The following is a 25,929-nucleotide window of genomic DNA, read 5'->3' on the forward strand; positions in this document are numbered from 1 at the left end:
GCAATAGAGGAATCTTGATGAAATCAAATCTATGTAAGTATATATAGGGTGTCCCAAAATTCACGCAAGATTTGAATTTTGCGTGAGCATTAACAACAACAACAAAAAACAAAAGCCTAATTTTACTTGGTTTATTGAATCAAATTCTAATATCTGTTGTCCTTTGATTTCAATCCCTTCAATTTGATAAGCATTACCAAGTACCAATTATGGCCCAGGAGCAGGGACAATGAAGACCAGTGAAGACTACGCTTTGTGTATGTGCCAGCAAAGCTGTGGAGGCCACCCGATGTGCTATTCCATACATAACCTCATACTGTATATTTTATGGATCAATAAAAAATTTACAATTTTTAATTATAAACCTGTGTTTTCTATCAAAATTACTTCTTGCGTGAATTTTGGGACACCCTTTATAAATACTAAAGGCCCAGTGCACGTAATTCGTGCCTTGGGAGGGAGGGGGTCCCTCAGCCCAGATTGTGAGAGGGCATAGGCCAGGCTGAGGGACCCCACCAGTGCACAATCAGGGCTGGGGAGGGAGGCAGGAGGTTGGCCAGCCAGGGAGGGACCGCAGGAGGGCTCCAAGGCATGCCTGGCCCATCTCGCTCAGTCCTGACGGGCCAGACCCCAGCAGCAAGCTCACCTACCAGTCGGAGCGTCTGCTCCCTGGTGGTCAGTGCACGTCATAGTGAGCAGTTGAGTGGCCTTAGCATATTATTAGCATATAACACTTTGATTGGTTGAATGGATGACTGGATGACCGGACACTTAGGATATAAGGCTTTTATTATATAGGATATGAATATATATATATATATATATATATATATATATATATATATATATGATTTTGCAGAGAAAAATAGAAAAAATTCAGTATAGACTGAATTTTATCTATTTGTCTATCACAGTAGGCAATACTATTGTGATAATGATCTTATGGCCCTATAGAAGAATTCCTTATTCTTAGGAAATTGCTGCTGAAGTATTTAGAGCTGAAGTGCCATGATATTTGCAACGTGCAGTCAAATGGTTAAGGGGAAGAAAGGGGGATAGAGCAAATATGGCAAAATGTTCAAAAAGAGTGAATCTAGGTGAAAGGTATACAGATTCCCACTGTACTTTCTTTGAGCTTCTCTGTAGGTTTGCAATTTTTTTAAAAAGGAGTTGGAAGAAAATAAGACATAACAAAAATGGGGAAATTATGCAATGCTAAGTATAGCTCTACAAAATAAGAACAAGAGAAATGTTCTGTATTCATTTCAACAGGCTCCTGCCACACAACAGGCTCTGTACTAAGTGGTGGGAACACCCTGTTCCCCTTCAGAAGCCTGGTTTTATGATGTTATGCTTAACGTGCTTAACATTCAAGACTTAGGATCTGGCCAATGCCACCCAAGTCTCAGAGGACGCTTGCTGTGACAGCTTCACCTCTGCTATCCTGGGTTCCTAGCAAAATGCCTGGCCCCATGACACATTCAGTAATGCCTGCTTCCAGGAGTCCACACTTAGGTGGGAAAGGAAATTGCATTAACAGGTAATTTAAAATAAGATTAAGAAGATGGTGCAGCCTTAGCCGGTTTGGCTCAGTGAGTAGAGCATAGGCCTGTGGATTGAAGGGTCCAGGTTCGATTTCCGCCAAGGGCACATGCTTGGGTTGTGGGCTTGATCCCCAGTGTGGGGCATGTATGAAGCAGCCAATCAATGATTCTCTCTCACCACTGATGTTTCTATCTCTCTCTTCCTGCCCCTTCCTCTCTGAAATCAATAAAAATATATTTTTTCAAAGGAATGCTAATTGTTTACTTTTTAAAAAAGAACATGGTGCACAGAAGGCATTAAGCATTTTAATTATCATTTAAACTCTTACCTTTATTACCATTTAAACTCTTACCCCTCCTCATCTAACTTTATTTCCTACTCTTCCCTACTATGAATCCTCCCCTTCTTTATGGCATTCTGGTTCCTACCTCAATGCCTTTGCTCAGCTCATGCTGACCTCCTAGCTTGGCGTGAATAAACTTTCACTCCTTTGCTCCAAAACCTACCCAGCTCAGGTCTGTTTTTACAAGGTGCACATGTCATTTTCCCAACTGTAGTTCATGAAGCCAGACAGGGTACCAGATATTTCAGTATTTCCTACAGCCTAGCTAATCAAAGTGTGGCGGGAGGACCAGCAGCGCCTGGCGGGAGTCTATCAGAGCTACAGTCTGGAGTCCTTCCTATCCAGCCACAACCTCAGAATCAGACACTGAAGTTGAACAAGTTTCCGGGGAGATTCATGGTCACATTAAAGTGTGAGAAGCACGGTCCTGTAACACTAACTAGAGTATGAGTAAAGCAGAAGCTCACATATTTTGAGACCTGAGGCCCTCCCTGGGGATCCTAGGGGAGTCTCAGGTTTGCCATCCAGCTTTGAGCCCCCTTGCTGGGCTCTTTGCTCAGAAGGCAGTAAGAACCTAAGAGTGAGGGAGGCGCTGAGGCCGTGTGCACGGGGTGATGGTGAGGTGAAGCTGCTACCTTCCCAGCAGAGCCGAAAGCAAATGTTGATGTCTGCTTCGCGGGTACTTTTCCGGGGGAGAAACTGGCTTTACTTCTAACACAAAAACGCCTATCGCTTCAGCAACCCAGCCTCAGGGTAAGAGCTATGTGACAGACAACACTGGAACGGTTTCTGGACTTGATTTATTGACTTGTCTGTTTCTCGTCTATCACTAATCTGATTGACGACGAAACCCGGGATGTGACTTAAGGCGATTTCGGCGGGAGCGCGCGCTCGGTGGGCCTGCGGGAGGCGGGTGCTCGGGAGGACGAAAGGCATGTCTGCGGGGGCCGTTTGCGTGTGCGGAGGGCGTGTGTGGAAACGACACGGGAGGAGTGGGCGCCTCTGGGAAGCTGGCTGTCTGTGATGGGAGCTGTGTCTGCCGGGCTGGAGTCTGAACCAGGCGAGCAGCTGGGCGGGAGGAGGCAGGTGGGGCTCCCCAAGGGAGGGTGTCGTTACAGACACATCTTAGGCAGAGCCCCCTTTCTCGCCCTCCCCAGCGTCCCCTCCTCGGGTCTGATTTCCCAACTGGGGGGCCTTGGGGGAGGGGAGGGAGAGGGACGAAAGGTGCCGAGGGCTCTTCGCTGGCAGCAGCGGAGGGAGAGCGGGTGGGACAGGTGCGCCCCCACAGCGGCAGCGGGTCACACGTGGAGGGCTCGTCCTCCGTCCGGGACTCGCCCCTGCCCGGGGTCGCCCGCTTCAGTCCCCGGGAGTCCCCTACCGCCCGCAGCCCGCGCCCCTCTCCGCGGGGGGCCCGGGAGGTGGACCCCGCCGGGAGCGGAGCCCCGCCCCTCCTTGTTACTGGCGAGCCCCGCCCGCCCGCCGCCGCGGAGCCCCGCCCCCGCCCCGCCCCCCGCGGCCGCGGCTCGGAGCGCAGTCGGCGGGCCCCATGCTGCTGAGCGGAGCTCCGCCCGCGGGCTCCGGCCCCGGGCCGCGGGCGCAGGGGGGCGCGGGGGGCGGCCCGGGGGGCTCGCGCCGGGGCGCCGGGGGGCCCGGGGCCGGCCCGGGAGGAGGCGGCAGCGGCGGCGTGGCCAAGTGGCTCCGGGAGCACCTGGGCTTCCGCGGGGGGAGCGGCGGCGGCGGCGGGGGCAAGCCGGCGCCCCCGGAGCCGGACTACCGGCCGCCCGTGCCCGCCCCGGCCGCGCCCCCCGCGCCCCCCCCGGACATCCTGGCCGCCTACCGGCTGCAGCGGGAGCGGGACTTCGAGGACCCCTACTCCGGAGGGCCGTCCGGCTCCGCTGCCCTGGCCGCCCCGGTAGCCCCCGGCCCCACGCCGCCCCCGCGCCACGGCTCGCCCCCCCACCGCCTGATTCGGGTCGAGACCCCGGGTCCCCCAGCGCCCCCGCCCGAGGAGCGGACCTCTGGACCCGCGGCCGGCGGCGACAGGGTGAGTGCCGGGGCGGGCGGGGGGTCCGGGAGCAGAGGCGGCGGTGGGCTCGGGCTTCGGAGAGGGACAAAGGTGGCCTGGCCGCCGGCCCCTCGGTGTCACGGCTCCTGACGGACCCCGGGGGCCCGGAGCCTTCACCCACCTTTGTTCCAGTTCTCGACCGACTCCTCTGGGCGCGGGCCCCAAACTCTGCCTCTGTCCCCTCTTATCGCCCCAGGACTCGGCGACCCTCCCCCTCTGCGGCTCTGATCTCCTCCTCACAGCCCCCAGGAACCTAACCAGCCGACCGGGCTTTTTCTAACGGGATTTGAGTTCCCCTCACCCCCCCTATTGGCCCTTCTGCCCACGGGGAGCAGCAGCTCACTGCCCTTTGATCTCTGACCCCTCCCACCAGGAGAGAACCAGCACAAAGCCCCACTCCTCCGTCTCCTCCTCCTGTAGCCCGAGCATCCTTGCAGGTGCTGGAGCCCCGGGAAGGAGGGGGCGGCTGGGGTTTCTCCCCGTGGACACAGCAAGAGCTGGCCTTTGCCTCACCCAGTCGGACTGGAGCTGGGTGGACTGTTGTTCTCGGGAAGCCAGCCGGGCCGTGCGCAGCTCTGCGCTGAGGATGCTGACCACTGGGGCTCGGGCAGGCCCGCCCTACACTCCTTCCCCTGTCCCCCCAGGTGCGGGGACAGCCAGTGCTCAGAACCTGTTGCCCAGAAGGGGCTGACCAGCTGAGACCACTCTTCTCCTCTTGGCCTCTCCCTCCCTCTGTCCATTCTGAGGGTGGCGAGAGCCTTTTATGGATCTGCAGGCTTGGGATGGAGAGGAGAGCCCGGCGCCCCCTGTTCGGAGAACACCCGCTGTGCCTCGGCAGGCCCTGGTGGAGAAGCCCCCCCACGCCCAGCCCAGCCGCAGTTTGACTTACCCCTCCTTGACAGCGGAAAGCCATCCCCAGGTCCCTCTAGCCCTAAATTTTATGACGGTCTGGGCCGCTCTGGCTCTGTTGTCTCTCTTCACACTCCCCTGGGAGCTCAGAGCTGGGGCTTGTTCCCCCTCCTCCTCCTCCTCCTCCTCCTCCTCCTCCTCCTCAGAGAACAGTTTTATTGTATCGGAGAGCAAATTGCTGTCCGAATCCACTGGCTCCAGGGTGGAGGCTTTCAGCTGAGAGAGTGCCGTTCTGCCTGATTTCCTGGGCAAGAGAGATGTGTCAGGGTCAGAGCAGAAGCCTCAGGAATGCGAATTATTTTTTCCCCTAGTTCCTGCCAGGGGGCACGGCTGCCCATCCTGAGTTAGGATCCTTAGCCTGCAGAAGGAGGCTGTGCTTTCTTCACATGTCCTGACCTAGTCTTCTCTTTTTCCCGATTGTCCCGGCTATTGGTGATGTGATGGTGGTGCAGTAAGGCACGGAGAGCATTAGGCCTTGTTTTTACTATTTTTAAAAAATGCTTTTGTTGATTTTAGAGAGAGAGAGAGGGAGAGAGAGATGGAAACGTCAATGGTAAGGGAAAATTGATTGGCTGCCTCCTGCATGCCCCCTATTGGGGATAGAGTCCTGACCAAGAATGGAACCGTGACCTCCTGGTTCATGGGCCCAGGCTCAATCACTGAGCCACACCAGCTGGGTTTGGTTTTATGATTGACCAATAGTCTCCTCCTCCCTGTCCACACCCATTCGCACATGGGCCTGAGCTGTTCCTGGCCCTCTTCCTCCTAGAATGCTTTAACAGCCTTCTCACCAAGCTGTGGGCTCCTCCACAACGAGGACCATGTTCTCCTCAAGTCTGTGTCTTCCAAATGATGGACACCAATTTTGGCATAAAGAAGGGTGCATGAATACGTCCCGAATGATGACTGTCCATTGCCGGGGTGGCCTGAGGGTCAGAGACCTCCTTGTACATTTCGCCACAAAGACCCCACAATGAAGGGGCTGTGCCCACACAACCATTCAGAGACCTGCAGCCTCCTCTCACTGAGGGCATCATGCCTCACCCTGGGTCAGCTCTGTGATCTGTGGGCTGTTCAGCCCTTGGGGGCCAAGAGGTGTCTGACTCCTTTGTCAGCTGCAGGGACAGGAATGAAATCCAGCAGGATATCCTGGGAACCACACAATCGGTGGTTTCTTTACCAGGTGTGATGAGAAGGAACCAGGATGCCATCCAAGATGGCCCAGGGGCAGGGATGCTGACCTGGGACTTCCCACCATTCCGAGAGAGCAGCTCCACCCCTTTAGGAGCCGTTTTGGGGACCCCAGAGTCTTCCCTTAGGAAGAGCCCTGCCGAGGTACCTGAACCCCTTACCCTAAATCCAAGTGTCAGCACATGCCTACAGAGCTCACTCTGCCCCTGAACAGTGAGCTGGCTGTGGCTCTTGAGGCATTATTGAGCCAGCTTTTCCATTCTGTGGCTGTTTTATCCCTAGTCTCTGTTCTCCCTCCTCTCAGCCCTGCAGATCCTCTTGGCTTGTTGCTTTTGGGTCACTCGCTGAGGTGAGGTAGGCACTGAATGTACCTTGGGCTGGTCAGTTTCCTCCGAGAGGCCAGTGACTGGTGCCAGAACCCTGTGAAAGGGGCTGGTTTGCGAGGTTTGATGAAATGGGTGGAAATGCCTCTGTGATGAGCCAGAGAGATTGAGGGGAAATGAGTTCAATGACTATGGGGTAGGAGAGAATGGGGACTTAGATGGGACCCTGGGAGGCCCAAGGGGCTCAGGACCATTAGCTTTCTCCCCAGGCAGGGCTTTGGCTGTTGGCCCACCCTGAGACCTACTGCTGCAGTTGGCAAGGTACCAGGGTGGCCATCTGGGCAGGCCTGGCAGGACAGGCATGGGAGCAGCAGGAGCCGAGCCTTGCATGGGATGGGAAGGCAGAGACTCGCCATCTGGCCGAAAAAGAGCTCCCGCTTGGTGTGTTGGACCCTTTCTGGCCGCCAGGCCGTGCTCTGACAGAGGGGTTAGAGAGCCAGTCTTGCCCTTGCTTTGCTCCCTTTTCTCAGACCTTCAACAGGAAAAACCTGGTCTAGGAAAGGGGGGTGGGGGTGGGAAAGGGGCCCTGATCGGATGAAGTTTTGAGCTGTCTGTGACCATCTGCACAGTGTGTCCTTTGCCTCCATCATGCCAAGATATGTGTGTGTGTGTGTGTGTGTGTGTGTGTGTGTGTGTGTGTGAGAGAGAGAGAGAGAGAGAGAGAGAGGGAGAGAGGGGGGGGGGAAATGTGATGGGAACAATAAGGCATCCTGTATGAAGTGAAACTAGAGCTCTTATTCTTAGCTTATGGGGGCGTTTCTGGAGTTCATGAGCCTCCAGAAATTGTGCAGATATTTGAGTAGATGAGCATTTTTTCTGGGAAAAGTCTCACAGCTCTCAGATTCTCACAGGGGTTCACAGGGCTCAACATATTAAGAATGTAAATAAAAATAGGTGTACCTCATAGATGGTATCCTCAGGCCCAAATTTAGAATGAATGAACAGACAGGTAGGAAGAGTACAGTAAAGTGAAGGAGATATTTGGGTGTCTGAAATTACACAAGACATGCCTGCCCTGGGGTTAGGAGGGCGGGTAGGGGCCCTCCCTTACCAATTGTTCATTGCGTGTTTATGTATCATTAAATGATACCTAGGCCCTGAAAGGGACTCACCACCCAGGAGACCTGGTCCCTGACTTTTTTGAGTTTGCTTGTTTGCTTTAATTTTCCTTGTTATGCCTTCCACAGAGCCCCGAGGTCTGATCTGTTTACCTAGCACATGGCCTCCTGTGGAAGTAGAGGGAGGAGAAGAGAGAGGTCCGGATCAGGAACCTTTGTGGACTGGCTAGACCTCTTAACCCCTCTGTGGCCTGAACTGGTCGTCTGTGCTGCAGGTGGTGCTTTGGGGAGGGCTGAAGCCTGAGACCTGCAGGATTGTATGGCAGGCCTGTCCACTCAACCCAGTGCCGCCTCCTCATATTGCGGCACTCCGACCCTCTAGAAGACATCTTTGGCTTGTTGGCTTGGGCGATGACTCAGAGACACCTCAGCCCTGGCACTCTGTGCATTGGGAGTCTGGAACAGCTGGGACCCTGTAGACCAGTGGTTCTCAACCTTTCTAATGCCACGACCCTTTAATACAGTTCCTCATGTTGTGGTGACCCCCAATTTCATTGTTACAAAAATTGAACATAATTAAAGCATAGTGATTAATCACAAAAATAATATGTAATTATATATGTGTTTTCCAATGGTCTTAGGCGACCCCTGTGAAAGGGTCTTTCGACCCCCAAAGGGGTCGCAACCCACAGGTTGAGAACCACTGCTGTATACCATGAATGGGAATGGGAGCAGCTGACTGGGCCCTGGGCTTGGAGGGGGACCTGCTGCCTACTCCAGTTGCCCTCACCATAGAACCAGTGTGATATTATATGACAGCAGTGAACCTGTGGTGCCTCTAGAGCAGTGGTTCTCAACCTTCCTAATGCGGTGACCCTTTAATACAGTTCCTCATGTTGTGGTGACCCCCAACCATAAAATTATTTTCGTTGCTACTTCATAACTGTAATTTTGCTACTGTTATGAATCGTAATGTAAATATCTGATATGCAGGATGTATTTTCAGGGGTCGCGACCCACAGGTTGAGAACTGCTGCTCTAGAGCCTGGGTCCCAGACATGGGGCTTCACAGCACCTCAAGATGCTTCAATCTTTTGGAGTTTATTCTGTGTCTGTCACTGTGAGCTTCTTGAGGACCAAGGAATTTGGTCTCTTCATCTTTAATGATATAATGGCGGACATTTACTGAGCACTTACTCGGGCCTGGTACCATTTTGAAGCGACTGACATGGATTGGGCCAGTGAGCCTTACCACAATCCTTTGAGGACATTCAGTTGTTATCCCCGGGTTATAAACAGGGAGACTGCCGCACAGGAATGCTGGGTCACACTTGCGTGGTTTCATAGCTAGTAAGCAGGAGAGCCCAGGTTGACAGCCAGGCAGCCCGACTCCGGATTGGCTGCTAGCACCGTGCCAGGGGACCCCTGCACTTATGGAGAGGAGCCCCGCAGAGCAGAGGTGCTCACTAGACATTTGCTAGTGAACAAGGGGAAGGAGACTCGGAGAAGGAATGAGGAGTGCATTCTGGGCTGAGTTCACCAATTTCTGGATGATGAAGGACAGCATGTGCCACCTAATCTCTAGGGAGCCATAGACACACCTTGTAAGGCATCAATTTCATCCATCATCTTCTTCCCAAGCCTATGGGTTAGGTACTAATACCAGCCCCATTTTACAGATAAAAATACAGAAGCCTCCAGATAGTAAATGTAAATTAAAGAAACAGAGAAAAGGGGCAGTGGTAGATTTGGAGGACCTTGCAGAGCCAAATCCTGTAATGTTTGTCCCCTTGGTCTCCCTGGACTCACAAGCCCCATGGAGGGCAGAGGTCAAAGACTCATAGCAGGGCCCAGCTGCAGAGTAGAAGGTTCCACCAGATGGTGGGCCTTCCAGCCACTTCAGGAGAGGCTTGGGCAGGAAGGAGAGTCCAAACCTGACAGCTGCTCTGGGAGGGGCACTGCACAATTGGAACAGGCACAAGAGCTGCCTTCTGGAGGCACCCTGCTGGATGACAGAAAGGAGGGGATCTGGTGGGCAGGTGGTATGGGGACAAGGGGGCCCTCTGATTCAGCATTTCAACAGCATTGTGACTACCAGAGGGCTTGCCCAAATATCAGCCCTGGCCTTGATGTCTTCCCTGCTAGTTTCTCTCTTCTGCTCCTGAGTCAGGGGCTTTGATCCCCATTCTAAAGTCGAGTCTCTTGACAGCCTGCTCCTACAGCTGCTAATGGTTGGTCAGAGTTCAGATAAATGGGGATCTGAGAGTCTATGGTAGGGGTGGGCAAACTTTTTGACTCGAGGGCCACAATGGGTTCTTTAACTGGACCGGAGGGCCGGAACAAAAGCATGAATGGAGTGTTTGTGTGAACTAATATAAATTCAAAGTAAACATCATTACATAAAAGGGTACGGTCTTTTTTTTTTTTTTTTTTTTTTTTAGTTTTATTCATTTCAAACGGGCCGGATCCGGCCCGTGGGCCGTAGTTTGCCCACGGCTGGTCTATGGGTATAGGGAGAAGGAGGCCTGTCGAGCCTCCCGGTAATGTGCACTGAGCACCCACTGTGTGCCAGGCTCCGTGGTGGACATGGTGTATAATTGTGAGCACATTAGAGTCTGGTAAATACACAAAATAAATAGGACAAAGGTGTCAGAAGCCTACAGGGGCAGCTTCCCCCACTGAGCAGTTTTGCCTCCTTGTGTAACCCAGAAGCTCCTGAGGAAGCAGGCCTGGCCTATGACACGGGTCCTCTGTTCTTGGGCAAGTGCCTGTCCTGCCTGGTTTCCCAGCAGGCATTTCTGCTGTTGCTCCTGACTCCCAACCCCATGGGTGGCTCCTTGGGCACCCCAGCCCAGGGCAGGGGGGTTGGGGCTTCCTGGAGCAGGGTGTGGAGCCAGGGGTGGAACAGAGGAGCCATTGAACTGCCCACAAAGCTGCCACCTGGGCGCCCACGGGCACCAAGGGCTGGCGCTAGGGAGGCCCACGCGGCCTGGGAGGGGTCGTGGCTCTAGGCACTGGCCCAAGACTCCAGTGGGAAGGGTGCTGAGTGCAGCTGTGACCCAGCTTGGCGAGGGAAGGGCTGGGGGGCTCTGTGGAGTTGCGGGCCACCGGTGCGTGGTTCTGGGTGCTTCTGCTCACTGAGCAGCTTCCAGGGCCTCAATCCCCTACCTGGTCCTCCACCCCACCCGGATTCATGCTTCCTCCCTCTTCTGAATGAACAAGAGAATGCACTTCCTTTGTCCATTCTTCCTGTTTTATGTGAACTGATTTAACAAAGATTTACTGAGCACTTTTGGGCACTAGGAATTTAACAGTAAACATTCTTGCCCTCAGGAAGCTCACAGTCTGCAGGAAGACAGATAATAAAGCAAGTATTCACTACACACAGGATGACAGCCCAGCTCAGAGGCACTAACTTGTCCTGGGGGGAGAATGGAAAGGCTTTCTGAAGGAAGGAAAGAATCTGATTCAGGCTTAGGGAAAGCTTTTGAGGTGAGAAAAAGAGCATTGAGCTTTTAGGTAACAATGTGATCTGAGATGGGTAAAGAGAAACCAAAGAGGAAAGTGGAATCTTAAAATCTCTTTAACTATGGACTTTTTATTGTAGCCACTGGAGAGCCATTCAAGGTTTAAGGATAGCCTGTCCGTTGATTCAGTTACTGTTGAGTTGCTGCCATGTGTGAGTTGTGAGTCTGGGTGCCAACTGGGCTGGGTACCCAACAGGCTGGCTCCAGAGCCCCCTTGGTCAAGTGGGTGGGGCCACTTGGGCGGGTGCCAGCTGGCCTGGGAGGAAGCAGTTTGGGGGAGGAGGGGTGAGTGGATTTATTTTCTTTACTTCTTGGAGGAAGGAGGATGAGGTGTGGTGGGCTCTGAGGGAGGTAGGAGGTGATCTAATAGAAACATTACTCCAGTGCCTACTGTGAGCTGGGTACTTACTGGAGCCGGAGAGACAAAAATGACAAAGGGCTCCAGGCTAGTGGCTGATCTGGTGGTGGGTTAGGAAGATCTGAGATGATAGAATTCTTGGAAGCAGGCAGAGATCTGAGGGCAGAAAGGGGCTGGGCGGCTTGACTAGGACAAAATGGAATAAGGTGGGAGCTGAAGAGCTGAAGGGTGAGATGGCAGGAGCCTTTGGGACATGCTTTGGAGACCTTTGGAGGGGTTTGCAGCAGCCCAAGGAACATGAAGAAGGGGTCTCTGAGGTGGGAAGCTTCCTTTTTCCATCTCTGCCTTACTAAGGGTCCCAGATCCGCTAACCCAGGGCAGGGAGGTCACCCTTACAGCTTCCCTGCTCAACTGGCTCCCACAGTCCTGATCTGTGGGATCTTGGCCCAGAACCAAAGCCTAGACCAAGAATGGGGAGAGGCAGGAGTGGCCCCTCCCCATGCTGCTGGCCCCAAAGCCACCTCTCATTAATGCAGTGCTCCCTGAGGGGCTGGGTGGCTGGGCTCTGTCTCTGCCACAGCCAGCCCTCCCCTCCCTGCCCCCCAGGCGCCTGTGCCCAGCTTGGAGAAAGGCTCTATTGTCCTCAGTTGTGCCCCACCCTGAGCACCTTGAGCTCCTCTGCAGGGTGTGCGGCTTGTGGTTCCCTCTGCCTTGACTGGGAGCAGAGACGGGGGGCCATGAGCCGCTCGTGTGGGAGAATGCATGGGATGTGGAGGGCCAAGGCAGGCCTTTCCTGTCCCTGTTCTCCACGAGCCCAGGGGATTTCAGCAGAGCCCCAATCCTGGCTTTCCTCATGGCTGTTCTAAGGTTGTCTTTCTCCTGGGACAGCCAAGGTGTCCACCGGTGGCAGGTTGGCAGCATGATTTTGCACAAAGGATGCAGGTTCCAATCCTGGTTCCTCCACTTCCTTGGAATGGTCTTGGGCATGTTGTTCCCTACCTACGATGAGCCTCCATTCCCTTAAAACGGGATAATGATACCCACATGGTGATTATGATGGATGTCCTGCAGCTAAACCAGCAGAACTGTGGCATAAAATACTCAGTCTTTCTGTTCTTGGTGGTCAGCAAATAATATTTGTTCAGCATCTGGTAACACACCGGTAGGCATGGACCAAGCTAATCTCCAAGTTGCCTCTTGTGCCCTGTCCACTCTTTGAACTCCATTGCAGCCAGTTCTCTGAATTAATTCCCTCTGTGGAACCACCTGGTGTAAGCTCTTGGGCTGCCTGGACCCTGACTGAGGCAGGCTTTAAGGCCCAGAGTCTCATCCTGGCTATTTAGCCTAGGAGTTGGCCCAGAGGCACAAAATTAACAGAAAAGAAAGTACCATTTTTGGGGGGCAGCCTAGTGGGAGACCCCTGCCAAGGAAGAGCCAGGGCTTGTCCCCATCTAAGTTCAGAGCCTGGGGCTCCAGGTCTAAGGCAGCCTGTCCAAGACTCTTGCTCCTGTGGATAGAGCATCTGGGGAGCAGAGCTGTCTCTCAGATGTCTGACGCCTGCTCTCTTCCCACAGTTGGCAATCCTAGAAGACTATGCGGACCCGTTTGATGTCCAGGAGACTGGTGACGGCCTAGTAGGGGCTTCAGGAGCCCCAGAGAAGGTCCCGGAAAACGATGGCTACATGGAGCCCTATGAGGCCCAAAAGATGATGGCCGGTGAGTGATAGAGTAAGGGAGAATGTTGCGGGAAGTTGTTCCCTGAGGCTTGGGTATCTGCAAAACAAGCTTTGCCACCCACACATCTTAAGAACTGATTCCTTGGTCTCTAGAAAATATGGAGAATGCCTTTGCTGGGTCCTCAGGGAAGGTGACCACTACTTTCAAGATAGTCACTTTGGAGAAGGAGCTGTGATTTGTGGTACCTGAGACCTGAGGTGGTAGAGAAGCCACACAAGCAAAGGTCAGACAGATGGAAGCATTTGGGGTAGTGAGGAAGGGCAAGATAGTGGTGTGGGCTGGGGGTCACTAGTCCCTAAAAGAGAATCACTAGCTTTAGAGAAGGTGGTAAGTTTGAAACGATGTTATGACAGTTGGAAACGCATGACTATATAAATGCAGATGCAATGCCCATGATGCTGGGCAAGTAGTTGAAGGAGTGAGGGCAGGAAGAAATGGATGAGCCTGGCTCTGGGGAGCAGAGACCAATAAAGGGCCCAGGGAAAGACCAAATCGGGGCAAGCAGACAGGAGGACAGGGGTGAGTCAGTCTAAGCCAAGGTCCCAAGGCAGGATGAAAGGAAGATGTGTTCACAGGAGAGGCAAGATGAGAGAGGCCAAGAGGGGCATTGATAGGCCTTAAAGGCTGGAATGAGGCATTTGGACTTGCTCCAAAAGGGGAAGGGGAGCCATTATGGATTCTTGAGCAAGAAAGCAATAGGACAAATAAGGCATTTTAAGAGGATTACAGAGGCTTTGGTGTACAGAACAGACTAGAAGAACTGGGCATCAATCAGAAAGATGAGTTATCAGGCTGTTGTGGAAATTACTGAGGCTTTACAGAACCAATAATTAACACCCTTTTCTTCCCCTCTGGAGCTTGGAAATAATTGAGAAATAAGATCAAGGAAACAGAAAATGGAGATAACAATGTCAGTTTTCTTACTGATAAAAGTGATTGGAGAACATTACTTAGCTATGTCACTACAATGGGCTTCTTAAGACTTCCCCACAGAATTAAACTTGCCCACCTCAGGCTTGGGCAACGTAGCATGACTTTAGGCCCTTGCACAGGGGCAGGAGGAAAAAGAACCAGAATGTTCTCTCTGTGTAAGAAAGCAGATCAGATAAACTGCTCGCCCTCCTTGGAAGAGGTGGGAGACGGGCAGAGGGCAGTCAGGAGTGTTATTCCATGGAGCCAATGAGACAAAAGCCTGAAGAATGGAGGTTCGCCCTAGTAGTAATCTAGATGTGGAGAGATGAGGGTGAGACTCATCAGGCAATGGCAATGACAGATGGGACTCAGACAGTGAAGGAGGGCCAGGACCAAGGAGAGCAGTATAGTAGACAGAAATGGAGACAGTGGGAGGGTGGCTACCATATTTAGATCAGAGGGGTGTGGCCCCCTAGGACAGCAGTCGCCAACCTTTGGACCTCACGGACCACCAGTGGTCCGCAGACCACCGGTTGGCGACCGCTGCCCTAGGAGGCCCATGAGTGCCCTGGGATTGATGAGAAAATCTGCACACAGGGGGAGCTCCATAGCTTTTATCAGTTTCACTGGGGTCAGAGATCTCAAAAAGAAAATCACAGAAGAGACTAGAAGAACATTCGGGGAGAGTGGGGAGTTTGAAACATCGAACTGAAACATCTTTATGGCAACTAGAAACATAGATGCAAAGGGTTCGACTGGACAAGTAGTGCAAGGATGAGGCCTGGGAGAAATGAATGAGACTTGGCCTTGGGAAACAGAGACCAAGAGAGGATCCAGTAAAGAGACCAAATGGGAGGACAGTCCATGAAGGGGACAGATTCAAGGATGGGGTGGTCAGCAGTGTCTGACCATCCCAATATGGCAACAAAGGATTGTCATATTGTGAATGGTATCACTTGGGACACAAGGAAAAAATGGAGTTGGGTAGCAAGGAGATGGACTAGGAGAGGACCCTGACTTGGTTTCCTAAATGTGTAAGCCTCAGCTCCCCAGCCCTTGCTGGCCATCGCAGGATCCTTTTTCTGTCTTTCATTCGGGTGCCGCTGCCCCTGCCTCTGTTGGGTCCCATGCTTTTGGAACCCCAGAGGTATTTTGAGGGAGAGGGACCCTGTATGTGTGCCCCAGAGCCACCGGCATCTGTGAAGGAAGCCTGCCTGGTTGCTGGGAACACTGCTGGGGGCTGAGCCAGGCAGCCAGGCTCTCACGCCTCCCTCCTGCTTGCCCTGGTAGAGATCCGGGGCTCCAAGGAGACGGCCACTCAGCCCCTGCCTCTGTATGACACACCCTATGAGCCAGAAGAGGAGGGGGCCACCCCTGAAGGTGAGGGGGCCCCTTGGCCCCGGGAGTCCCGCCTGCCTGAGGATGATGAGAGGCCGCCCGAGGAGTATGACCAGCCCTGGGAGTGGAAGAAGGAGCGGATTTCTAAAGCTTTTGCTGGTGAGTCCTGGGCAGAGAGGGCAGGTCCGCTGGGGCCTCTGGGCAGCTTTCTGGGCTCGGGAGTGAAGGAGAGGCACCCTGGGAGGGGAGGCCCAGGAGGGAGGTGTCGTTGAGTCTCCACCATGGAGCTGTGAGTTGGCAGGTGGACAGGGCGCTGTGTGCAGAGTCAGGGTGTGGGCACAAGAGGAGGATGAAGGCGTCTCCCTGCATCACCACATCCGACGCCCAGAGGCTGGGGCCACTTCCACCTTTTGGGGGACTGGGTATATTTAAAAATAAAGAAGTTCCAAACAAAATTATAAAACTTGTGGCATATGTTAAATACTTAACCAAAGAGGGCATTAACCCTCCAAACAATGCAAACAGCTGCCTCTGTAACCGTTAGAGAAACCAACCCTGAGTGAGCGGCTGTGTCTCCCAGTGGTAGGCCATGCGGACCAGGGGTGCCTACCCCCCGAGGGGTTTCTGAGAAATCCCCGTCACTGAGTGAGGGTAGGTTTCCTCTGTACCGAGCACCCCAGTGGCCATCCCAGGCCTGGAGTCTGACATGGAGAGGTGTGTGTGGGTGGTTTGAGTTGGGGGTAGGGGGCACAAGAGCTTTAACTCCTGGATCCTTGATTCAGTGAGGACATAGAGGACTTAAATGCCATTAGACTCCCTTTTCGTTCCCATGTCCCTCTTACTCCTCCTTGGGCAAGAGGCTCATCTTGGAGCTGGACCCAGGTCTTTGCTCTGTGGGGAGGCCCACCCTGGCAGCCAGACTGAGAAACCACAAGGTGCCTCATTTGTTTCCTGTAAAGCGCGCACCACGGAGGATGGGCCGCTTATCTCCAGAAGTCTCCTTGGAGAATCAATACTGTTTGGCTTGCTTAATGGGAAAATCTATGCTCGTCATTAGGAAACCTTGTTAGCAGTCCTGGCGCCGCCCGTGGCATCACTCTTCTCATTGTCAGGGCTTGGGATTTAGGGTGTGGGGGGCAAGTTTCACTAAAACATCTGCCCCCACATCTGAGTATCCCTGACAACCTGGGTGGGGCTGTCTCAGCGAGGCGGTGGGGAAAGGAGGGATGGAGGAGGCTGAGGCAACCTGGGGGTGGTGCTAGGAGATGTGGGCAGCTCCTTATCCCTCTTTTCCTCCTTTCCTGGCCCCTCTGGTTCCTGGAAGCTTGTGAGGTCAAATGAAGGGGATCCGCAGGGCTGACAGCAAGACCCTGCTTTTGCCACCTGAACCTCCGACCTTTGACCCTGCCAGCCCAGGGTGGTCAGTATGGCTCCACCTGGCCCCCTGAGAGTCCTGCTCCCCATTCAGAAGCCGCCCCTGCCTCCACTCTGACCCTCCTCCTCTCTAGGCTGTCCTGTGTCCTGGCTCTGGGTTTTGGTGTCTCAACCTCTGCCTCTCTCTGTCTCTGTCCCTGTCCCTGTCCCTGCCTGTCTCTCTCCTCCCTGCTGTGCTACTGGTTCCAGTTGACATTAAGGTCATCAAAGACCTACCTTGGCCTCCACCGGTGGGACAGCTGGACAGCAGCCCCTCCCTGCCCGACGGGGACAGGGACATCTCCGGTCCAGCCTCACCCCTCCCCGAGCCCAGCCTGGAGGATGGCAGCGGTGGGTCCTGTCGGGGCTTCTGGCCAGGGTGACGTGTCCTCTCATCCCTCGGGCCCTGGGGGCTTGGGTTGGAGGAGCCACGAGGTGGGGCATGGTTTGAAGGACCCAGGAGTAACCCCTCTCTTCTGCGGAAGAAGGAAGGGAGAAAGTACACACCTCCCGCTCCCTCCCCAAACGTGGGGAAGGTGTCTCCCAAGGGAAATCCCCTGGAAACCCACTCTTCTAAATCCACTTCTTTGGGTTGCGCTTTGCCTGGCCCGACTTCAGCAATGCAAACAACTCCTGAGATGGGGGAGACTAGCTCGCACAGCAAGTGTCTAGCTAGCTCCTCAGATAAAGGAAAGGGTCTGCTCCTTGCATTTGGTGTCTGAAAGATAATAAGGGCTTGAAAGTGCTACAAGGAGAGAAAAATAGTCCAAATGGGGAGAAAGAAGGCACCAAACACCTCATCTACGTTCAGTTTTACCCCGAATGGGCAGTTGAGGGGAGTGGGAGGCGGTGCATCTCTGCACGTGCACAGAGGCCTGAGCACTGTTGGTACATGTGTGCCCGAGTGTGAGTGGGTATTTTGTCAATACAGGATGTCACCTGTGCATGTGTGCCTCTGTCCATGTGGTCTGCTGGCTTCAGCTGCCCCTGTGCAGGCTCAGCAGTCAGGTCTGCCCTGGTCTGGGAGGGCAGAGCCCCCTCTACTGGGTTTCTGTGGGGGTGGGGAGGGGAGTCTGTGGGCAGCGACCTTGGGAGCGGGGGAGGGGCGGACCGGCTGGCGGCTTTGGGCAGGATTAGCCTGTCAGGATGGCACCAAGGGGAATCAGATAATTGTTCTCAGATCGATAAGTCATTTCTACAGAATGGCTTGGCAGGGTGATTTGGAGAACGGTAATGAACTCTGAGGAGGAGAAAGAAACAATATTATCAGCACTGAAGCCACCCCGAGGAGGATGGAATAGGGGAAGGCAGTCAGCAGCTCCCCAGGGAGAAGCTTAAGTGGTTCCTCTTGTTGCTCCTCTCCCCTCTTCTCCTACCGTGTGGGGACTGGGAGGCCCTGTGTGGCACCGGAGGGCTGAGCCCCACCTTCACCTCCACCCGTGCCCCTCCTGGGGGATGGACCCAGAATTCCATCCCTAGAGCCAGTCAGGCCCATGAGCATGTCCAGGAAATGGGGGTGGGGTACTGGCTATTCTATAGGGCTCTACTTCCAGGGTCCTCAGTGGCTGTGACTGGTATGTTCCCCACAGCCCAGTTTGAAGGATCTGAGAAGAGCTGCCTGTCACCCGGCCTGGAGGAGAAGGGGCGTCTACCTCCCCGACTGTCTGCAGGGAACCCCAAGTCAGCCAAGCCCCTAAGCATGGAGCCCAGCAGCCCCCTGGGGGAGTGGACAGACCCAGCACTGCCTCTGGAAAACCAGGTGTGAGTGTCTGTGTCCAGCTGGGGACTCTCCCCTCTCCTTTCCCTTCCTAGCACTTGCCTGAGGGGACACCCCGAATGGGTGGGCCTGGTCAGCGAGGGACCCAGCAGAGATGCTCCCCTTCCTCCCTCTCATCCGCAGCTGGTACCATGGGGCCATCAGTCGAACAGATGCCGAGAACCTGCTCCGGCTGTGCAAAGAGGCCAGCTACCTGGTGCGCAACAGTGAGACCAGCAAGAATGACTTCTCCCTGTCCCTCAAGTGAGTGGGGCTGGCTGGCTGGCAGTTTTAGACAGGATTAGCCTGTGAGGGTGGCACCAAGGATAATCAGTGGGAGGACAACCGCCAGCACAGGAGGAGACCCTAATATTCTCAGGCCCAGCCAAGCTGGGGAGAACCCCATCCCCCATGAACCTTTGCCGACTCTGGGCCACACTCTAAAGGTCTGAGCTCAGCCCCTGCTCTCAAGGAGCTCGTAGTTTCTCGGGGAAATAGTTAAGCCGTTGTCCAGTTCAGAAGGGTTCTGTCCCTTACTAGCTGTGTGGCCTTCGGTCCCCTTAATCTCTCTGGGCCTCAGTTTCCTTCACTTACAAAGTGAGGGAATAATATCTGCTTTATAGGGAATGATTAAATGTATGGGAAGCACTTGCCGTGGTGCTAAGTGCCCAGTAAATGTCACCATCATCATCATCAATGGAAGCCGGAAATGTTCTAATAGCACAGGCAAGGAGAGAGGAACTTTGCCTGAAAGGATCTACAGGGTGAGATGGAGGCTGGGTCCTGGGAGGAGGACAGGGCTGTGGACACAAAGCTATTCTTACTCTGAAGAAGCGGACAGGAGGTCTGGTTGCTGGTGGCTGACAACTGAGCTTTAAAGATCCTGGAAGAGGCCAGGGAGGTCGGCCCTCCCTTCCCATCAGCCCTCCTCCCTGGGAGCAGATACACAGGCCAGGATTGGCTTCCCAGGCTCTCCTGGTGGGATGGCAAGTCCTCTCCTTGGCACAGGAGTGCCCCCTGGTAGAGCCTGTACTCCACAGGACCGCCTGTCAGAGCAGTGTGTCCACTCACCCCCCTCCCCCCGCCACTACTGGAGCATCTATATCACCTTCTACCACATTTTCTGGGTGCAATAGAATATAGATATACCCGCACTTCAAACAAATCCAATATATGGACATCTGGGACTACTAAAAAGATACATTTGAAGATAATTATTCAACTTCACTAAAAGATAATGAAGAAAATAAAAGCCAGACTATAGTCATAACCTGAGTTTTATTCTCGGGTTTAATAAAATTAGCTATGTGACCCGAGGCAACCTTAACCCCTCTGGGCCTTGGTTTCTCCATCTGCAAAATGGAGAATGGTTACTTCTTAGGTTTCTTCCCGCTCTCATACTCTGGGAGTCTGCAAATTATCATAACATCAAAGGAGCATTTGGGAAAAATTTGTCAAAAATGTGATTTACATAACTTCCGGAATGTGTATTGCTTTAAAAATTGTAGTTAAGATTCATAGAGCATATACTATATGCCAAATAGCAGCGTATACACCATCTCTTAAACCAACTAGCATCCTGCAAAACCAATTTCTTTTTATAAACAAAAATAGATTCAAAGAGGTATGACTTGCTCAAGGCCATCAGCTAATAAAGTTCTAAGAGCAGAATTTTTTAAAAATATATTTTTACTGATGTGAGAGAGTGAGGGAGAGGGAGACCGAGACAGAGGGAGACCGAGATAGAAACATCAATGATGAGAGAGAATCATTGATTGGCTGCCTCCTGTACGCCCCCCTACTGGGGCTTGAGCCCGCAACCCAGGAATCAAACTGGGGACCCTTCAATCCACAGGCCAATGCTCTATCCACTGAGCCAGACTGGTTAGGGCCAAGAGCAGGATTTGAATCCAGCTCAGTCTGACTCTAATAACTACACAGTTCCTCCATTGCACAGCTCCACCCCTCAAGTCTGGAACAGTCTAAGGCAAGTGGAGACTGCAGGGGTCTGGCTCCCTAGCAGAGCACGGCAGAACACAGCCCTGCCTTAGCCTGGGGTGTAAAGGGGGAGGCACGTCTGGACGCCTGGCTCCAGCCCTGGCTGATCTGGCCCCGCCAGCAACTGTCTGCCAGAGCCTCGTTCACATATAAATGGCTGTTCTGAAACACAATTATGGTTTCTCTTCTCTCTGTAATGGAAGGGCTTTCATTGGTAATTAAACAGCTTCCTCCACAAGTCAAGCCAGCCCTGGCTCTGCTTCCCAGCTAGTCCCTCCCCGGCCCCCGGAGGGTCTGGCACGGGTTCTGCTGTGTCCTAATGGGCCCTTGGGACTTTGTCCCAGGAGGTCATTTATCTAGATGGAGGCTGAGCTCTCAGCTTCCAACTCTGGTCTCTGGCTACCTGTTGCCCTGCTTGCCCAGATCTGTCTCCCAAAGAGAAGATATAATGCACAGGTGTTAGGAGAGGTGATGTTCCCAAGTGGACTGTGGGAAGGGAGCCATCCCCAAACTGCGAGAGGGTGAGGGAAGGCAGGGTCCACGCTGCTGCCCACAGCCTCCCCTTTCTACAGTCCCCAGGGGCTGTGCATTTTCCTGAGGCCCTTGGCTCCTTTCCCAGGGCCTGTGTGGTCACCAACAGCCTCAGCAGTTATCTCAGACCAACAGATGAAGGATGGCCCCACGCCCTGACACACACACCCAGAACTGGGCTTCCAGCAGGCTTTGGGGCCCTGTACCCTGGGGAGGGAAGGATGGAGTTAAGGGCCTATGTTTTCCTCCCATCCCTTTACTCTCTTCAGTCACCCCACTCTCCCCGCTTTCTAACTGCTGGGCCTAGTGAAATGGGTCCAGAGACCTCTTTTAACCCAGGCAGGGGAGGCAAGCGAGGAGGTATTCCAGCTTCGCCTCTCAAGAGCAAGGGCCTCACCATGAGTCCTGCCTCCCACACCTGCTCTGAGCCCTGTCCTTGTCCCAGGTAGGCTCTGACCAGCAGGGCTCCCCTAAGCAGGGCTGACCACTTGCCGGTGAGTGGGTTTTAGACTGGGGCCTGGGCTGTAGTAGTTTGGACAAATGTTGTTCTTGCTGGGGCCCCACCCCCACTCTAAGGCTGAGGGTGCCCAGACATCTGGGAGCCTGCCAGAGCTGGGGGAATGGGGAGGACGGGGGAGGGGGGGGGGAGAGGATATGGGGGGAGCACAGAATGCAGGGGATGGGGTCCTTGTCTTGTGGTCAGGGCCAGGCAATACTGCTGACTTCCTTTCCTAGATTGTGCCAGGAGATGGGAGAGGCAGTGGAGCATGTCCTCTCTGAGGAGGGCATGGAGCTGTAGCCTCACCCATGACGTCAGCCCAGGCTGAAGGGCTGGATGGATGGGCTGGGTGCTTGGCTCAAGGCCAGTTAGCAGGAGGGTGAAGGGATGTCCCTAGGACAAGGTGGCTGGCTCTCCCCAGATTTGGGGAGCAGCTCACCTCCTCCCCTAGTATCTGCAAGAGAGAGCCCGAACCAAGATTCTCTTGGTTGTCACATCCACCCACCACTACTGCCCTGCCAAGGGTGTCTGTGTCTTCACGGGAGTGACCAAGAGCCTCACTGGTGTCCTCCCCACAGCTCAGAAAGGGGGATGGGTAAACTGGTCCTGGCCACATAGGCTGGAAGGCAGGAGTGCCTGGATACCAGGGTTTGGGGTGGGGGCGAGGGGTGTTGGTCCCTCCAGTTTCCACCTGTACACACCCTGTACACTCACTACAAGCACATTCTTGGCACACCCTGTGCCCTCACCACAAAGCCAATACCTACTGCTACCTACTCACAAAATCCCCTCCGCCCCCTCCCTGCTTTCTGGACTGACCTCCATCTTCCACAGCCACCTCCACGCTCTGCTGGTTTGGAACAAGACATTGGCTGCAGGGTTGGGGGAGGGAGGGGACTGGAAGGGGCCCCCACTCACCAGGGTCTCCTCTCCTCTTCCCAGGAGCAGTCAGGGCTTCATGCATATGAAGCTGTCTCGGACCAAGGAGCACAAGTATGTGCTGGGCCAGAACAGCCCGCCCTTCAGCAGCGTCCCGGAGATCGTGCACCACTACGCCAGCCGCAAGCTGCCCATTAAGGGGGCTGAGCACATGTCCCTGCTCTACCCCGTGGCCATCCGGACTCTGTAGGTGTGAGGCTTGGGCACTGCGACAGATCTGGACCCAGTCCTGTGCCGGTCCCCTGGCTGCGGGCTGTGGTCCTTCCAGGGCCGTGATCTCCCAAGCCTTTCTTCCCCTCTCCCTGGGATGGAGTGGAAACTGGAGATTCCTTAATTTATTCGAAAGAGTAAGGGCGATGGGGCCTTGGAGGAAGCGGAGGTCTGGAGCTGAGGAGAGAAGAACCCCTGGGGAGAAAGGGCAGCCCCTGGAGGAAGGGGGCTTCCAAACCCAGAGTCTCCCCGAAGAGTTTAAGATCCGCAGCTGCAGGCCCTTTCCGCCTCTGGGGCAGAGGTGGCAACCTACTTCCCCTCCGCCTCTCCCCCGGTCAGTACGAGGCGGAGCAGGATGCAGGCCCGCAGGGCACCCTGACCTCTCCCCCTCCGCCCCCAAACGATCGGCAGACCCCTGGGGTGGAGGTGGCATTGGGGCGGGAGAGGCGGGAAAGGGATCCGGACGGAGGGGACGGAGGGAATTCGTGCGGTCCCCCGGCCGTTCCGGCTCCCGGCCAGAGGCAATAAATAAACCCAGTGCTGCCAGGCACTGCCGCGTCTGCGCCTTCCGCGCCGCACCCCGGGCTGACGGGTGGGGAGCGGCGAAGCGAGCACAGATCCGTTTATAAATCAGCTCTGGAGCAGACACAGGCCGGCTGTGAAAAGCGCTTTGGAAGCATCAAGTTCCTTCCTTTGATGAGATATCAAAACATCCCCCACTGCCCCCGCCCCGGCTGGGTGAGGGGGGCGGGGGGCCGGAGCCGGCCGGCCTCGTGGCGCCCCCTGCCCGCCGCGCCGACGAGCCCGGCTTCCCAGGAGCGCGTCCAATTTCCTGCCTACAGCCATTTGTCTGGAGGAGGGGAGCCGCGGAGAGACAAAGAGGCAGCGCGCCAGGCGGGAGGAGCGGGTGGCCCTGCCACGCGGAAGCCGCGCGCCGCGAGCTGGGAAAGCTGGCACAGCCCACTGCGTTTCCTTTCCAGAGGAAGCGGGCCCTGCCGCCGCCTCCTCCATTCACTGAAGGTTGGGTTCGCCCCGCGACCTGCTGCCTGCGGGCCTCGGTCCGGATCTGCCACCCGCTGCTGCTCGCGGCCGAGGCCGGCGGGGGGGGGGGGGGGGGGGGGCCGTCCGCGCGCGCCCTCTGCTGGCCGTGCCCTTAACTGCGGGACCCGGGCGCGGGATCACACCAGCCGGTGGCCCCCAATGCGCCCCTGCTGCAAACCGCCGAGGCTTGTGGGCCCAGCTCCCGGCTATACCCTTGGGCCACCAGGCAGGGCTGCTGCCAAGCCACTCCAGGCCTGCCCTCCTGCTCCCCTGGGCAGGCTGAACAAAAACTCTACGAGGGGCTGAACACACACCCTGGCGATGGCTGCCTTGGGAGGACAGTCTGAAGACCTCCAGAACCTAGATCTGCAGTTCCAAAGTGTGATGTGAATCATGAGATTTTGGATGTTCTAATCCAGTGGTTAATTTATCAGGGATCGGGCGGAGGATATGAGATATGACAAATGTAAGAAGTCTGTGGAGACAATAGGAAGAATCACTTGAAATTGGGCACTGCTTCAGAAATTCCCTCAGAGAGGGTTGCCCTCTCTTTAAGTAGACTTGGAGGGCATTCAGTCATTTTGTAGATGCAAAAACAGCTCCAAAAAGGTTAGGTGATGTGCTCATCTATCTCCTTGCTATCATCTCACTACCTAAAGCTCAGAGAAGGACTAGGAGTAACAGGTCCTGGAGCAGGCCAGGTCAACTCTGCCTCCCTGTGGGCTCCTGGGTGTCTCGGCCCCTATCCCACACCCCTTGTGCCCAGTCCACCTTCTCCAAAACCCCTCACACCTCGCCCCCTCCTGACCAGGCTTCAGAAGACTCACACTCGCCACTCAGAGAGGCCCTCTGTCAGGAAGGGTGCCCTTGAGCAGGGGAAGGGGTCTGTAGCTGGGGTGCTTGGCCTGGACGGGTTCCTTTATTCAGAGGATACTAGCAAGCTCAGAGAATGTCTGCATTGGCCTGTTAGCCGGCCGGTTGGGTGGCTTCTTCTGCTAGTGCTTACCCCATCCTGGGGCAGAATAAAGCAACCCAGGGGGCAGAAAAGTGGTTTATTTGTAGAGGAGGCTATGGAACAAGAAGAGCAGAGAATGTCTGAAGAGCACTACATAGAGAGATATTGAGCCAGGTTCTGACTACAGAGCCTGTTTAAGAACTTGGGAGAGAAGATCAATTGTGCTGTTAAACTGAGGTGCTGAGAGATTTCCTATAAATTTCTCTCTGGGGTCCAGCCTCTGTCCCCTTGAAGGCATTTGCCAGCCCTTTTGACAGTGGAAAGCCCAGAAGAAGGGGAGGACTTAGGGGAGGAGTTCTAAGACGCCAGCATCTGTGCTCCCACTTCATCCTTAGGCTCACAGCCCCCTATACACACACACACACACACACACACACACACACACACACACAACTTACCACTTGTCAGGCCCAGTCTTTTGAAATTTTTCTTAGTTTGGAAGAAGAGCTGTCATTTTGCCCCCAAAACAATAATAGCTCCCAACCTCTAGTCCCCGGACAGTGCCTCCCACTTCTCCAGGCTGAGACTATGAGTCTGGGGGTCCCAGAACCCACATGCGGTGACTGACCATGGCCACCCGGACCAAGGTTGGCAGGTGGGAGTGAGGAGAAGGCGAGGGAACCAGAAACAGGAAGTACAGAGGTGAGGCGAGGTGTGACCCAAACCTCTGCTCAGCAGGCAGTGGGTGGAGCCCCTGGGCAGGAGGCCTAGAAGTTCTCGTAATGGTGGGAGAAATGAGTCCGGTCCTGCCTGTTAATGAGCTGACAGGCTTTTTCCACATTCTTGGTCATGCCAGGGGGGCCACAGCTAAACACCCCAATCTTCCGGACCTGTTGGGGAAGGAAGAAGTGAAGGCTAGCTCAGTGTTTGGAGGGAGGGCTAGCTCAGGGTCCATGTTAAAGCCATGAAGAGTCCCTGATGAGGGCTCATTCCACGTTCCTGTGAAAGTTTGCTTCTACCATGCCTGGTGAGGGCCAGCTTGGTGTTTTTAAATCTAACTTGATTTTAGTAGACCTTCTCTCGGTGGGTCCAGCCTCTACCCCTTCCAAGCATTTGCCAGCTTCAAGTGCCAGCTTCAAGAGCAGTTCCGATATGGGGCTGGGCTAATCAATGTTCAAGTTGAGGGATAGCTAGTGTCTCGTTAAGGGCTCCCCCAGTGCT

The 25,929-nt window shown here is 54.6% G+C and overlaps 2 protein-coding genes across 5 annotated transcripts in view; one reads left to right on the forward strand and one right to left on the reverse strand.

The window, feature by feature from the left end:
• Positions 1–3,434: 3,434 nt before the first annotated feature.
• SHF (Src homology 2 domain containing F) lies at positions 3,435–23,260 on the forward strand (the record flags this gene model as incomplete). 3 transcript variants are annotated; one of them, XR_013995673.1, is made up of 7 exons in its annotated part: positions 3,435–3,932; positions 12,954–13,095; positions 15,319–15,525; positions 16,990–17,158; positions 18,369–18,540; positions 18,680–18,799; positions 22,506–23,260. XR_013995673.1 is itself a non-coding variant. In XM_081086422.1 (7 exons), the coding sequence occupies 7 exons, from the start codon at positions 3,435–3,437 to the stop codon at positions 22,690–22,692; spliced, it is 1,467 nt and encodes a 488-aa protein (XP_080942548.1). In that variant the 3' UTR covers positions 22,693–23,260. The 3 variants fall into 3 exon arrangements, 2 of the variants coding, with proteins under 2 accessions (XP_080942548.1, XP_080942549.1); XM_081086422.1 differs by having other exon boundaries at positions 16,990–17,130; XM_081086423.1 differs by lacking the exon at positions 16,990–17,158.
• A 2,215-nt stretch (positions 23,261–25,475) lies between these two features.
• Positions 25,476–25,929, reverse strand: part of DUOX1 (dual oxidase 1) — a gene marked incomplete at both ends in the record, with an annotated part of 35,090 nt that continues 34,636 nt past the window's right edge. For both annotated transcript variants that reach the window (XM_081086443.1, XM_081086442.1), the window contains one exon: positions 25,476–25,598. In XM_081086443.1, coding sequence (XP_080942569.1) covers positions 25,476–25,598 — 123 coding nt within the window. The remainder of the gene's footprint in view (positions 25,599–25,929) is intronic.

Source organism: Myotis nattereri, assembly GCF_964212035.1.
Source record: "Myotis nattereri genome assembly, chromosome: 1".
Taxonomy (NCBI): domain Eukaryota; kingdom Metazoa; phylum Chordata; class Mammalia; order Chiroptera; family Vespertilionidae; genus Myotis; species Myotis nattereri.